The 14,162-nt window shown below is 48.7% G+C and overlaps 1 protein-coding gene across 1 annotated transcript; it reads right to left on the minus strand.

The window, feature by feature from the left end:
• Nucleotides 1-2,476: 2,476 nt before the first annotated feature.
• LOC139833685 (uncharacterized) lies at nt 2,477-8,314 on the minus strand. Its single transcript, XM_071824026.1, has 5 exons — nt 7,803-8,314; nt 6,788-7,724; nt 5,757-5,936; nt 5,131-5,585; nt 2,477-2,672 (listed from the first exon to the last, which is right to left on the minus strand). The coding sequence occupies exons 1-5, from the start codon at nt 8,312-8,314 to the stop codon at nt 2,477-2,479; spliced, it is 2,280 nt and encodes a 759-aa protein (XP_071680127.1).
• Nucleotides 8,315-14,162: the final 5,848 nt, after the last annotated feature.

Below are 14,162 nucleotides of genomic sequence, written 5' to 3' on the forward strand. Positions count from 1 at the left end.
AGGAGTACCCATTTTAGCAACAGTAAATAAAGCAAACTAGATAAAGTAAATGCAAGTAACTATTTTTTTTGTGTTTTTGATATAGCAAACAAGATAGCAAATAAAGTAAAATTAGCAACTAATTTTTTTGTATTTTGATTTAGTGCAGCAAACAAAGTAGTAAATAAAACTAAGCAAGACAAAAACAAAGTAAAGAGATTGGGATGTGGAGACTCCCCTTGCAGCGTGTCTTGATCTCCCCGGCAACGGCGCCAGAAATTTGCTTGATGCGCGTGGTTGACGTATTGTCTTTTCGTTCGACACGCGTCCGTTGGGAACCCCAAGAGGAAGGTGTGATGCGCACATCGGCAAGTTTCCCTCAGTAGAAACCAAGGTTTATCGAACCAGTAGGAGTCAAGAAGCACGTTGAAGGTTGATGGCGGCGAGATGTAGTGTGGCGCAACACCAGGGATTCCGGCGCCAACGTGGAACCTGCACAACACAAACCAAGTACTTTGCCCCAACGAAACAAATGAGGTTGTCAATCTCACCGGCTTGCTGTAACAAAGGATTAGATGTATAGTGTGGAAGATGATTGTTTGCAGAAAACAAAGAGAGAACAAAGATTAAAGAGATTGTATTTCAGTATAGAGAATTGGACTGGGGTCCACAGTTCACTAGAGGTGTCTCTCCCATAAGATAAACAACATGTTGGGTGAACAAATTACAGTTGGGCAATTGACAAATAAAGAGGGCATGACCATGCACATACATATTATGATGAGTATAGTGAGATTTAATTGGGCATTACGACAAAGTACATAGACCGCTATCCAGCATGCATCTATGCCTAAAAAGTCCACCTTCAGGTTATCATCCGAACCCCCTCCAGTATTAAGTTGCTAACAACAGACAATTGCATTAAGTATTGCGCGTAATGTAATCAGTAACTACATCCTCGAACATAGCACCAATGTTTTATCCCTAGTGGCAACATCACATCCATAATCTTAGAGATTTCTATCACTTCCCCAGATTCACGGAGACATGAACCCACTATCGAGCATAAATACCCCCTCTTGGAGTTAATAGCAAAAACTTGGCCAGAGCCTCTACTAATAACGGAGAGCATGAAAGATCATAAACAACACATAGATATAAATTGATAATCAACATAACATGGTATTCTCTATTCATCGGATCCCAACAAACACAACATATAGAATTACAGATAGATGATTTTGATCCTGTTCGGCAGCTCACAAGACCCGACAATTAAGCACAATGAGGAGAAGACAACCATCTAGCTACTGCTATGGACCCATAGTCCAGGGGTAGACTACTCACACATCACTCCGGAGGCGACCATGGCGGCGTAGAGTCCTCCGGGAGATGAATCCCCTCTCCGGCAGGGTGCCGAGGCGATCTCCTGAATCCCGAGATGGGATTGGCGGCGGCGGCGTCTGGAAGGTTTTCCGTATCGTGGCTCTCGGTGACGGGGGTTTCGCGACGAAGGCTTTAAGTAGGCGGAAGGGTAGGTCAGGGGGCGACGCGAGGGGCCCAGGAGACAGGGCGGCGCGGCCAAGGGTGGGGCCGCGCCGCCTGCCCTCCTGGCCACCTCGTGGCCCCACTCCATTGACTCTTCGGTCTTCTGGAAGCTTCGTGGCAAAATAGGACCCTGGGCGTTGATTTCGTCCAATTCCGAGAATATTTCCTTACTAGGATTTCTGAAACCAAAAACAGCAGAAAACAACAACTGGCACTTCGGCATCTTGTTAATAGGTTAGTTCCAGAAAATGCACAAATATGACATGAAGTGTGCATAAAACATGTAGATATCATCAATAATGTGGCATGGAACATAAGAAATTATCGATACGTCGGAGACGTATCACCGCCACGCTGGCGCCTGGGCCCGTTTAGGTGCGCATGCACCCGTTGGATCAGATCCAACGGTGCATGCCACCGTCTTCCTCCCCGACGCGGCCAGGCGACCGGCGGGCTAACCCTAACGTCGGCAGAGAGCTCCTGTGCTCACCTGGAGTTGCAGAAACTGGCGGCGTCGGGCGCGTTGGATGCGGAAGAGGGCGGGCTACCGGTCGATGGTCACGGCGACGAAAACAGCGACGGTTCTCCGGCGATCGACGGCGACGGGCGGGAATGGCTGTTCGGGATAGCGTCGCCGGCGTGCACACCTGGGAAGGAAAATCGTGCGCGTTAAATAAAAGGGGCAGAGGGGCTTCCAGAGAGCTAGGTTAGAGAAGGGATGGCGAGGATCCGCAACGGCAACCTTCACCGGGGTCTCGCGGACGGCGAGCTCGAGCGCGGGCTGCAGAGAGGAGTGGAGCTCCTCTCCGCGGGGGAGATGGTGTTGTGGAGTGGTGTGTGTCTGCTGGCAAACGGAAAGGAGAGGAGGTGGTTGGGGCATTTTAAAGGCGCTACGCCGGTGCACGGTGCACCGGGTCCGTGGCGAGGGAGCAGGGCGTGTGGTGGCCGTTCAGTGGGCGAGCTGGGCGGTGGCTACGTGGCTGAGGGAGCGTGCCACGCCGTGGACAGGTGTGCGCGACGTCTGCAGCGAGAGGGAGCGAGACAGCACGGTGGCGTTGTGATCTATCAAGTGTTTGACAGATCGACGTGACCTGGCGACGGTGTTGGCGTGCACGGGGGAGGAAAGGGCTGGCGGGAGCTTGTCTCTGAGTCTCGAACGCATGCTGATGAGCTCGCCTCATCGTCCAAACCCACCAGCGCGAGGGAGTAAGGTGGCCACCATGGCCATGCCAATGCCGGCGTGCACGTCGCCCATTGGGGGTGACCACGGGCAGGGAGTGAGATGGAGTGATAAACGGGAGCTGGGGAGTTGTCCAGGAGGAGTAGAGAGATGCAGCAAGCCTTGCTGACAAGCTGGCGTCGTGTGCACTCGCAGCAGAGAGAAAAGAGTGGGCGATTGTCCTCATGCGGGTGACCACGGCTGTGAGAGGACGGGAGAGGGTGATTAGGGAGATAGGGGAGGGACAGGAGGGAGGGTAGGGTGGTGCAGGTGCTCCAAGGCTTGGCTGCATCTGCTTGGATCGAGGCTAGAGGTGGTATGATCACCAAACCATCCCGGCTACCTCCTCTCTCCCATTTCCCTCTTAATCACATGGTGCCAAATGCATGCCTAAGCATGTGATCCGTGTATGTAGAGTAAGAGAGTGGAGAGGAGGGAGATGGGTCGAATTCTGTCCATATGCTGGTGGTTTGGAGGAGTAAAGAGAAGAGAGAGATAGTTAGAGGGATGCAAGGTAATGTGGTGGTGTGATGGCCGGCATGGCCATCCTCCTCTTCTTTAATTATTCAAAAAAAAATTAGACACACTCCTAAGCATGGTCCAGGGCAAGTTAGGGCAAAATATGATGAGTCAAATATGGCTACTTGTTTATGGAATTTTTGGATATGAGAATGGAGAAAAATGGATGAGGTTTGGAGGAGGGAAAAATTGGGTAGAGGCATGATCTTCCAAGATCATTATCACATGCTAATGATCAAAATGATCTAGTGTTTTTGGCAAGGTTTAAATTAATAAAACAAGATTTGAGAAGGGGTGACATCTAAGAAGAGGTTTTTAGGGTTTTGTGGAAATTAGAGAGAAAGGTGAGATGCTCCAAGGTTTTGTGTCATGATTTATAGAATTAAAACTGGAAATAAAAAGGGGTCACATGAATAATAGGACCTTTGGGGTTTACACACAAAATTGTAATTTTGCACAAGCACAACACACACATTCTACAATCAAGGGCAACATCATCTATATGCATGCAACGTTGAAAACATAAAAAGTTTTTGTTGGCCCAAAATTTTGCGTTCCAAATTTTTAAATCGATGCACAAAAGTTGGGTTGTTACAAACCTTCCCCCCTTAAAATGAATCTCGTCCTCGAGATTCGGTGGCTAGGAACTGAAGAGTGCGGGAAAGTCCTTCCGAAGTTGATCTTCTCGTTCCCAAGTGGCTTCCTCCTCGGAGTGGTTAGTCCACTGGACTTTACAGAATTTAATCTTTCTTCTTCGGGTGAGACGAACAGCTTCTTCCAGAATCCGAAGGGGTACTTCACGATAGGTTAAGTCGGTGTTGAGGTCGAGGGTGCGATAATCGATGTTCTTGAACGTCTCAGGTTTGTCGGGCACTTGGAGGCATCGTCGAAGTAGAGAGATATGAAACACATCATGGAAATCTGCTAATTCAGCAGGCAGTTCCAGTTGATAAGATACTTCACCTTGACGAGCGAGAACCTTGAAGGGTCCAATATATCTGGGGGCAAGCTTCCCTTTGACGTGAAATCTCTGCATTCCCTTGAGTGGAGTGACGCGAAGATAGGCATGATCTCCAACCTTGAAGGTCAACTCGCGACGCTTGGAATCAGCATAACTCTTCTGGCGGGATTGAGCGGCTTTGAGGCGATCACGGATCAGTTGGACTTGTTCTTCGGCTTCACGAAGATGGTCAGGTCCAAAAACTTGACTATCTTCGGTCTCGGACCAGTTGAGAGGGGTTCGACAGCGGCGACCATATAGGGCTTCAAAGGGGGCCATCTGAAGGCTAGCTTGGTAGCTATTGTTGTAAGAGAATTCTGCGAAGGGTAGACAGTCTTCCCATTTTGCTCCATAGGCGAGGACACAAGCACGAAGCATATCTTCAAGAATCTGATTTACTCTTTCTGTCTGGCCTCCGGTCTGTGGGTGGTAGGCAGTGCTAAAGGCTAGCTTGGTTCCAAGGGCTTCATGCAGGCTCTTCCAGAATCTCGAGGTGAATTGGGTACCTCGATCTGACACTATCCTCTTGGGGACTCCGTGGAGACTAACAATACGGGATATATAAAGGTCAGCTAGCTTGGTACCATTATAGTTGGTCTTCACCGGGATGAAATGAGCAACTTTGGTAAGTCGGTCAACGATAACCCAGATGGAGTCGTGACCGCACTGAGATTTAGGCAATCCTGTAATGAAATCCATTCCGACTTCTTCCCATTTCCATTCGGGGATCTTGAGGGGTTGGAGTAGTCCCGCTGGTCGTTGATGCTCAGCCTTCACTTTCTGGCACACGTCGCAACGAGCAATGAAAAACGCTATTTCGCGCTTCATACCGTGCCACCAAAATTGTTTCTTCAGGTCTTGATACATTTTGGTTCCTCCAGGGTGGATTGAGTAGGGGGTGTCGTGAGCTTCCTTCATGATGAGTTGCTTTAGATCTTCAATATTAGGTACACACAGACGTCCCTTGTACCACAAAACTCCTTCATCACCAATCGTGAAACCAGAAACTTCTTCCCTATTCATCCTATGCTTGATCCCTTCAATACTCTCATGGCCCACTTGAGCTTCCTTGATTTGGTCAAATAATGTAGGCTTCAATTCAAGGTTTGCCAGAAAACCATGGCTAACGAGCTCGAGACCGAACTCCTCCAGTTCTTCATACAGCTTGGGTTGAGCAATTTTTATCAGGGCGTTCAATGAACAGGGCTCTCGACTAAGGGCATCAGCTACGACATTGGCTTTACCAGGATGATAATGAATACCGAGATCGTAGTCCTTGATGAGCTCCATCCATCTGCTCTGCCTCATATTCAGCTCCCGCTGAGTGAAGATGTACTTCAGACTCTTGTGGTCGGTGTAGATTTCACAGCGATTTCCCACTAGATAGTGGCGCCAGGTCTTGAGGGCGTGAACTACAGCAACAAGCTCTAAGTCATGCGTGGGGTAGTTCATCTCGTGCGGTCGAAGTTGTCTTGACAAATAGGCTATCACCTTGCCTTCTTGCATCAACACACTTCCCAAACCAAGTTTTGATGCATCGCAGTAGACATCAAAATCCTTGGTGATATCGGGCATGGTCAAGACGGGGGCTGTGACTAATCTCTTCTTGAGTTCCTGAAAACTGGCCTCACATTTATCGGTCCACTCGAACTTCTTATCCTTCTTCAACAGCTGCGTTAAGGGTCTCGCAATGCTGGAGAATCCCTCAACGAACTTGCGGTAATAACCCGCCAATCCTAGAAAGGGGCTTTCTTCTCCATGATGGACTGAATTTTGGACGGGTCGACTGACACTCCTCCGGCAGAAATGACATGACCAAGGAATCCTACTTCTTTCAGCCAGAATTCACATTTACTAAACTTGGCGTAAAGCTGATGGTCTCGGAGAGTTCCCAAAACAATCCGCAGATGTTCAACATGCTCTTCTTCATTCTTGGAGTAGATCAGAATATCGTCGATGAAAACCACGACGAACATGTCGAGGTACTTCATGAACACCTTGTTCATGAGATTCATGAAATAGGCAGGGGCATTGGTCAGTCCGAAGGACATCACGGTATATTCAAAAAGTCCATACCGTGTGGTGAAGGCAGTTTTGGGAATGTCTGACTCTCGAACCTTGAGTTGATGATAACCTGTTCGGAGATCAATCTTGGAGAAAACTCGGGCGCCATTCATCTGGTCGAACAAATCTTCAATCTTCGGGAGGGGGTATTTGTTTTTGATGGTGACATCATTCAGTTTTGGGTAATCCACGCACAGACGGATAGTACCGTCCCGCTTATCCACAAAGATAACGGGAGATCCCCAGGGTGATGCGCTCGGGCGAATCAATCCTTTCCTCAACATGTCATCCAACTGCTTCTTCAACTCAACTAATTCCTGCGGGTTCATCCGGTAAGGTCGCTGAGCGATGGGGGCAGTTCCGGGAACTAGCTCGATGATAAACTCGATATCCCGATCAGGGGGCATACCGGGTAGCTCATCGGGAAAGACATCAGGGTACTCACAAACTATGGGTACTTCATGCAGGGCTGGACTGGCGACACTCTTCTTGCATAAGGCTTTCGATGAGGGCATGGTGGCTATATGTTCAATTATCTCGCCGTCTTCAGCAGTCATGGTTATGGCTCGGCGAGCACAGTCGATATGACCCTTATACTTGACCATCCAATCCATGCCAAGAATAACTTCCAGACCTTGCTCACCCAATACTATCAGATTGGCGTGAAAACGCTTCCCCTGAATATCTATAGGAACATCCTTGCAGGATAGATCCGTTTTGGTGGAGGTTCCCGGAATTTGAACTAGCATAGGCCGTCTCATGATGGTAGGCCTTAAGCCACTCTTTCTAGCGAACGGCTTAGTAACAAACGAATGCGATGCTCCGGAATCAAACAAGACGATGGAGGGTACTGAGTTGACGGGAAACGTACCCAGAACGATATCCGGAGCTTCCTGAGCTTCTTCAGCGTTGACGTGGTTGAGGTGTCCCCTAGCTGGTCCAGCTGGCTTCTTCTGGTTCTGGTTCCTTCCGGCGGCAGTGCGAGCTTGACCCTGATTTGGCTTGGGCGCATTGGGGCGCTGAGCAGTGTTCATCTTGTTGGGACACTCCTTGGAGAAATGACCCGGCTGTCCGCAGGTGTAGCATCCGTTGGTGGCAGGGCGGACAATGTTGTTCTGGCGGTTGTAGTTGGGATTATAGTTGCTTCCTCCAGAACGCTGAGGGTTGAAGTTGCGGTTGGGATTGTTGGGGCGAGGTGCAGGGGGTGGTGTCCTCTGCTGCTGGGGCGCCGGCCTTGGTGGAGGAAAGTTGCGGGGTCGCTGATTACTGGAGCTGCCTTGCTGCATCATCGCCTTGCGCTTGCGGTTCTCAAACGCACTCTTGCGCTTGCTCTCCACCATGATAGAGGCATCAACAAGGGACTCAAGGTCAGGGTACGGAACAGCGACCAAAATACTCTGCATCTCATCATGCAGACCATTCAGGAAACGGTCCTTCTTCTTTTCTTCAGTGTCGGTGTCTTCTGGAGCATACCTGGACAGAGTGGTGAACTTGTCCATATATTCCACCACAGTCATGCTTCCTTGCTTCAGAATCATGAATTTGTCCTTCATGAGCTTAATCAGTCCTGATGGAATGTGGGTCTTGCGGAACTTGGTCTTGAATTCTTCCCAGTTGATGATGTGTCCCTCAGCTTGAATAGCCTTGACGTTTTCCCACCAAGCGCGGGCTGGTCCAGAAAGATAATGAGTGGCGAACAGAACCTTCTCATTGTCGCCGACTCCGGCAACTTCCAGGTTGTTCTCAATAGTGCGAAGCCAGTCATCGGCGTCGAGGGGTTCAGTGCACTTGGAGAAGACAGGTGGATTGGTGCTCTGGAAATCCTTCAGCTTGGAGCGGGGGTCTGCATTACCATCCCCGCCATTATTGTTGTTGGCGTTTCCGGTAGCAATTTGAGCGAGGTGCTGAAGGGTAGCAAGGTTAGCTTGGCGCTCTGCACGGGCTGCCTCACGGTCTTCCATCATATGGCGCAGAAGTTGTGCCATGGTTGGGTCCGGAGGTGGAGGGGGGTTTTGGTCGGACCCGCTGGCGTTTCCACTACGGGTTTCAACCATCCTGAAGAGATGTGGATCAGATATTAATGGGGAAACAAGGAGATGGGCAGCCACTTAAAAGGGGAGGGCTTGTTAAAAATGCAACTTTGAAAACGGAAACTCGCAAATGTAAAGTAGGCAAACGATAGCATAACATAGCAGGGTGCCGAAGGCACAACATAGTCATACAACATCACAACATAAGTCTCATACAGCACAACCAAAATGGATGGTTTTAACAGAACCATCATCATAAGTCTACTCGCATCGCACGGGGACCTATATCATCGTCCTACGATAAGGTGGTGCGAGTCTGGGGGGCAGCACTCTAGAAGTCGTCAAGGTCCACGACAGGACCCTCAGGGGCAGGTGGGGCGTCCTCCTCAACAAAGGCTGGCTCCTCGGGGTCCTCCTCAGACATCAGTGGCTCGGGCTCCTCATCCTCGTCCTTGATGAAGGCCTCATCCTCAGTGTCGGGCTCCATATCGAAGTCCTCCTCCTCGTAGTCGTCATCGTCACTAAGGAGAGCCTCGTTCTCCTTGCGGAGATCCTCACCGTCGTCCTCAAGCTCCTCAATAGTGGCCTCCATCTGAGCAGTCAGAGCCTCCAGCGAAGCCACCTTCGCCTTCAGGCGGGTAACCCTCCGGCGTGCGACAAACCTCAGCTTGCACTCACTGACAAGGTTAGCCTGAGCAGCAGCAAGCTGAGCGCGAAGTGCCACAATCTCGTCCTCCTGCAGGTCGCACCTCTCACGGGCGCGGTCCTGCTGAGTCTGAGTGTGGTGAAGCAGGTACTCAAGGTGGTGCAGCTGGTGTGCGGTGTCGGCGTGTGGGGCGCCGGCCACGGGCTGGCCCGCGAGGTCGCGCTGGCCAAGGTACTAGTAGCCAGTGCCGGCGACAACCTCTGGGTGCAGAAAAGCAAGGCGAGCAAGAGCCTCCTGGAAGACTCGGATCATCCCGTCAAGCCACGTGCGCTCCATCACGTCGATGGTGAACTCCTCAGAAACGGGGGCAATCCCGCTCCCCCTGACGACGCAAGTGACCAACCAGGCCATCTCTGAGTCTGCAGACCTCTCGGTACGGACGCCCTTCACCTCGGGCACCGGACGTCCGCAACGAACAGCCAGGTCGGCCAAGGCCCGCTCGAAGAAGTAGAGAGGCGGCCTCACCCCGACCTGACGGAAGTGCGTGTACTCGATCTCCATCTACACAAATTTTTAGAGTAGATTAAGTTAGTGATCAAAGTGTGCAAAATTTTATGCATAATAAAAACATTAATGCAAGTAAAGTTTGAATAAAAATAGAGGGAGATAAGGGACTTAAGCATTTTCAGCATTTAGTCAACCTCTTTGATTTAAGAAAATAGTTTTTGTTCTGTGCTAACGCCCAGGCTAACTAAGGTCTCCTACAGTCAGGATGGCTCTGATACCAGCTCTGTGGGGCCCCGGACTTACCAGTCCAGAACTCCTGTTATGCATACAATTTCACGATCCCAAGATCATTCCATCGTGAATACATAACCGAACTTATACCAGATTACATCATCCATTACAGTACCGAATAACATTAATACGGAAGTCTTAAATCATAGGCCATCAAGGCCGAAGTTCAACAAACAGCAGCGGAATTTATTTGACTTCAAACAGCGGTGGAACCCCACCTCAGGCCTTTACCCTACAAAGGTGAGGGATCGGGAGAGCGACCTAGTTCGCGTCTTCGGCGTCGTACTCCTCTTCTTCGTAGTACTCCTCTTCAAAGTCTGGCCAAGTAAATAGCCAGGACAACAATGCCAATGAGTACGTTTGAATGTACTCGCAAACCACCTTAGAGAGAAGTAAAGGATATGCAATATGGCAGTAGCAAGGAACAGACACTAAACCAGGGCGACAAGGAGCGAGAGGTGGTTCCTCTCGAGAGTATAACATCTTCTTATTGTTGTTGAAAAACTTTTCTGTAAACCATTTTATTTGCAGACCAATAGGTAAGGATGACCCCATTTCTTTCCCGGCCATCTCATACGGCCAACACAAAACATTTCAGCTTTCCACCGTACCTCCCAGGTACACTTTCCACCAGTCCCACTTGCATCACTTTCCCAAAACAATATTTGAGAACACACTTTTGCGAAACCAAAAACTCTTCAGGCTAAGCAACAGCCTTCCCGACCGTCCATAACCGCGGACACGGCTATTCGAATAGTTTTCACTCTGCAGAGGTTGTACACTTTCCCCACAAGATTCGAATACTCATCGTGTGGGCATCATCCCTGCATAATGACATATGCCACGACAAATACCCGATCGTAGTTTTTCGCTTGCTCGCCTTAGCCTAAGACATGCCGCCTAGAGTTGTACCTCCCAACACCAGAGTCCGAGGGGTCGTTTACCCAGGAGTAGCAAATTCCCCGACCAGCTCGACCCTCCGGAATGCCGCGACCAACTGCGGGGCATTATTCAATGGGAGCTCATAGGTTGTACCCCGCCATCCGAAAGAAGGAAAGGCGTCCCCTGATGCGTCGGGAAGGCCCGGTCGATAGGTGTCCATGCTCGGACTACCCCTTACATTTGCAGGACCCAAACTAAGGCGAGACAAACTACTACGCTACGCCCCGTGCCCACTTTGGGGTAATGTGGTTGCACTGTCTTTCAGTCCGGGTGAGTACTTAGGCGCTAAAGTTTTCGAAAATATTTTCTTTCCTCCACTTGCCTCCAGCAAATCTTATTTTTAGAAACTTTTGACTTTTGATAAACCACACTTGGGCAGGGCTACCCCATTCCAAGGTTTTCGAAAAGCTCATTTTCAGGAAAACATTTTCATAACCATTTTTCCAGGGCTCCCAACCTATAGTCCAATTCTTCTTCAAAAAAAAGGCGACAAGGATGACAAGGTGATAAGCACCATATCACTAATATAGGTGTGATCGGTAGGTACCAAAGAGGGCTGCACCCTAAGGGTGGATTAATAAAACTCCGGGTGGCGTTAACCACTGACATAATAAACAGAAGATATGCACTTTATAAAACCTGCAATAATGCAAGAGCAAGATATATAGGATCAGAGATGCATCAAGAGGTGGCTTGCCTTGATCAGCAAAGTGCCCCTGGTCTTCCTCTTCAATCCCTCTGAAGTCTCCTCCTCCTTCGCTTCCGGCGGTGTTCGAATCTAGCGCCGCAAAAAGAAAACAACAAGCCTTACCCAATCAACAAACCACACCAGAATAATTCACACAAAAATTTGGGAAAATTACAGTATGTAAAGGGTTACTAATGAAAGCTACTGAAAGTGGTTTCATCCATTTATGATTTTTAAAACAAAAGATATGATTTTTGCAATTCCAGAATTGACTTAGGAACCATTTAAATGATCTAAATCTTTCTGTATGTCATAAAAATGCATGCAGCATACCTACTGAAAGCTAATAACATGTAGAGTACACATGCACAAGAATCACATGCAAATAATCTTTTACATGACCTTGACCAATTATCTAAGACAGAAACCAGAGCATACAAACAGCAAGCCACACCAGTATCAGACCATCACCAACCAACACCAAACATACCCCTCGATAGGGGAGACTAAATGTGAACCAACCCCACTAGTTTGACATTTTTCTGATTTGTAAAAGATTTTATAAAAATCAAATACTGAAAAGATATACTGTTTTAGTAATTAAATTCTTGGAATTAAACTATAACTCTTAAAAATATTTCCTTTGGCACAAAATTACCCTATAGATATATCTACCAGTAGCACTTGGGTTTGATTCAAAATCATTATTATTTTTCAAACTAAAAATCATTTCCTGGCTCTCTGGACAGATCTTGTTTCCTAAAACAATTCAAATCCAGGAAGCTCCTGCATGTGAGGCTAGTGCCAAAATGAAGCTACTAACATACACTTCACAACCCAATTAACCTCATGCAGAAAGGTTGCATAAATATCACACACTAAATAAAATATGGTTAAGAAAACATCTGTGAGCATGTAGGAACTTGAATCAACTCATTTGGTTACTGGATGAATTTTTGGCGATTTAGAAACTAACCAGGAGTTTACTGACAGATTTGTAAACGAAAAAGAAAGAAAAAGGGAGCGGGCCGAGATGACTGGGCCTGGCCAGATCGGCCCGGCAGCGCTGCAGCTGCGCGGGAGGGGCTCCCGTTTGAATGGCAGGACGTGGCCCGCCACGCTGGCGCCTGGGCCCGTTTAGGTGCGCATGCACCCGTTGGATCAGATCCAACGGTGCATGCCACCGTCTTCCTCCCCGACGCGGCCAGGCGACCGGCGGGCTAACCCTAACGTCGGCAGAGAGCTCCTGTGCTCACCTGGAGTTGCAGAAACTGGCGGCGTCGGGCGCGTTGGATGCGGAAGAGGGCGGGCTACCGGTCGATGGTCACGGCGACGAAAACAGCGACGGTTCTCCGGCGATCGACGGCGACGGGCGGGAATGGCTGTTCGGGATAGCGTCGCCGGCGTGCACACCTGGGAAGGAAAATCGTGCGCGTTAAATAAAAGGGGCAGAGGGGCTTCCAGAGAGCTAGGTTAGAGAAGGGATGGCGAGGATCCGCGACGGCAACCTTCACCGGGGTCTCGCGGATGGCGAGCTCGAGCGCGGGCTGCAGAGAGGAGTGGAGCTCCTCTCCGCGGGGGAGATGGTGTTGTGGAGTGGTGTGTGTCTGCTGGCGAACGGAAAGGAGAGGAGGTGGTTGGGGCATTTTAAAGGCGCGACACTGGTGCACGGTGCACCGGGTCCGTGGCGAGGGAGCAGGGCGTGTGGCGGCCGTTCAGTGGGCGAGCTGGGCGGTGGCTACGTGGCTGAGGGAGCGTGCCACGCCGTGGACAGGTGTGCGCGACGTCTGCAGCGAGAGGGAGCGAGACAGCACGGTGGCGTTGTGATCTGTCAAGTGTTTGATAGATCGACGTGACCTGGCGACGGTGTTGGCGTGCACGGGGGAGGAAAGGGCTGGCGGGTTGTTACAGTGAAGCATTAGCGTTACTAGTGGTGGTAATAGTCCAAACTTTAGCTATATTATCCTCTTTAGCATTTTCTTCTTTTTCTCACCTAGCACGCAATTCGGCCATCAATCTTATATTCTCATTAATTCTAACTTGGATGGCGTTTGCTGTAGTAACAATTTTATTATCAATATCCTCAGGTTTAGCAGCCATTTTATTAATTAAGGAAGATTGTGATGCAGACATATCTGAGATTCGGTTTTCAGCATTTGAAATATTAGTTTGCAAACCCGAAATCTCCATATTCAAATTTTCAAGTTGATTTCCTATATTTTTCAACAAGGTAGATTGTTCATTCATAGTTTTATTAAACAATTGATTTTGCTCATATTGTGATTGCATAAAGCTCTTAGTAGATCTTTCAATTTCTAGCATCTTTTCCTCATATCTACCATAAGAATTACCATAATCATTACCACTAGCAGGATATGGCCTATAGTTGTTACCCAAATTATTCCTATTAGCATTGTTGTTGAAATTATTATTTTTAATGAAGTTCACATCAACATGTTCTTCTTGAGCAACCAATGAAGCTAACGGAACATTATTAGGATCAACATTAGATCTACCATTCACAAGCATAGACATAATAGCATCAATCTTATCACTCAAGGAGGAGGTTTCTTCGACAGAATTTACCTTCTTACCTTGTGGAGCTCTTTCCGTGTGCCATTCAGAGTAATTAATCATCATATTATCAAGTAGCTTTGTTGCGGCGCCTAGAGTGATGGACATAAAAGTACCTCCAGCAGCTGAATCCAATAGGTTCCGCGAAGAAAAAT

The sequence above is a fragment of the Lolium perenne genome, chromosome 7 (assembly GCF_019359855.2).
Source record: "Lolium perenne isolate Kyuss_39 chromosome 7, Kyuss_2.0, whole genome shotgun sequence".
Taxonomy (NCBI): domain Eukaryota; kingdom Viridiplantae; phylum Streptophyta; class Magnoliopsida; order Poales; family Poaceae; genus Lolium; species Lolium perenne.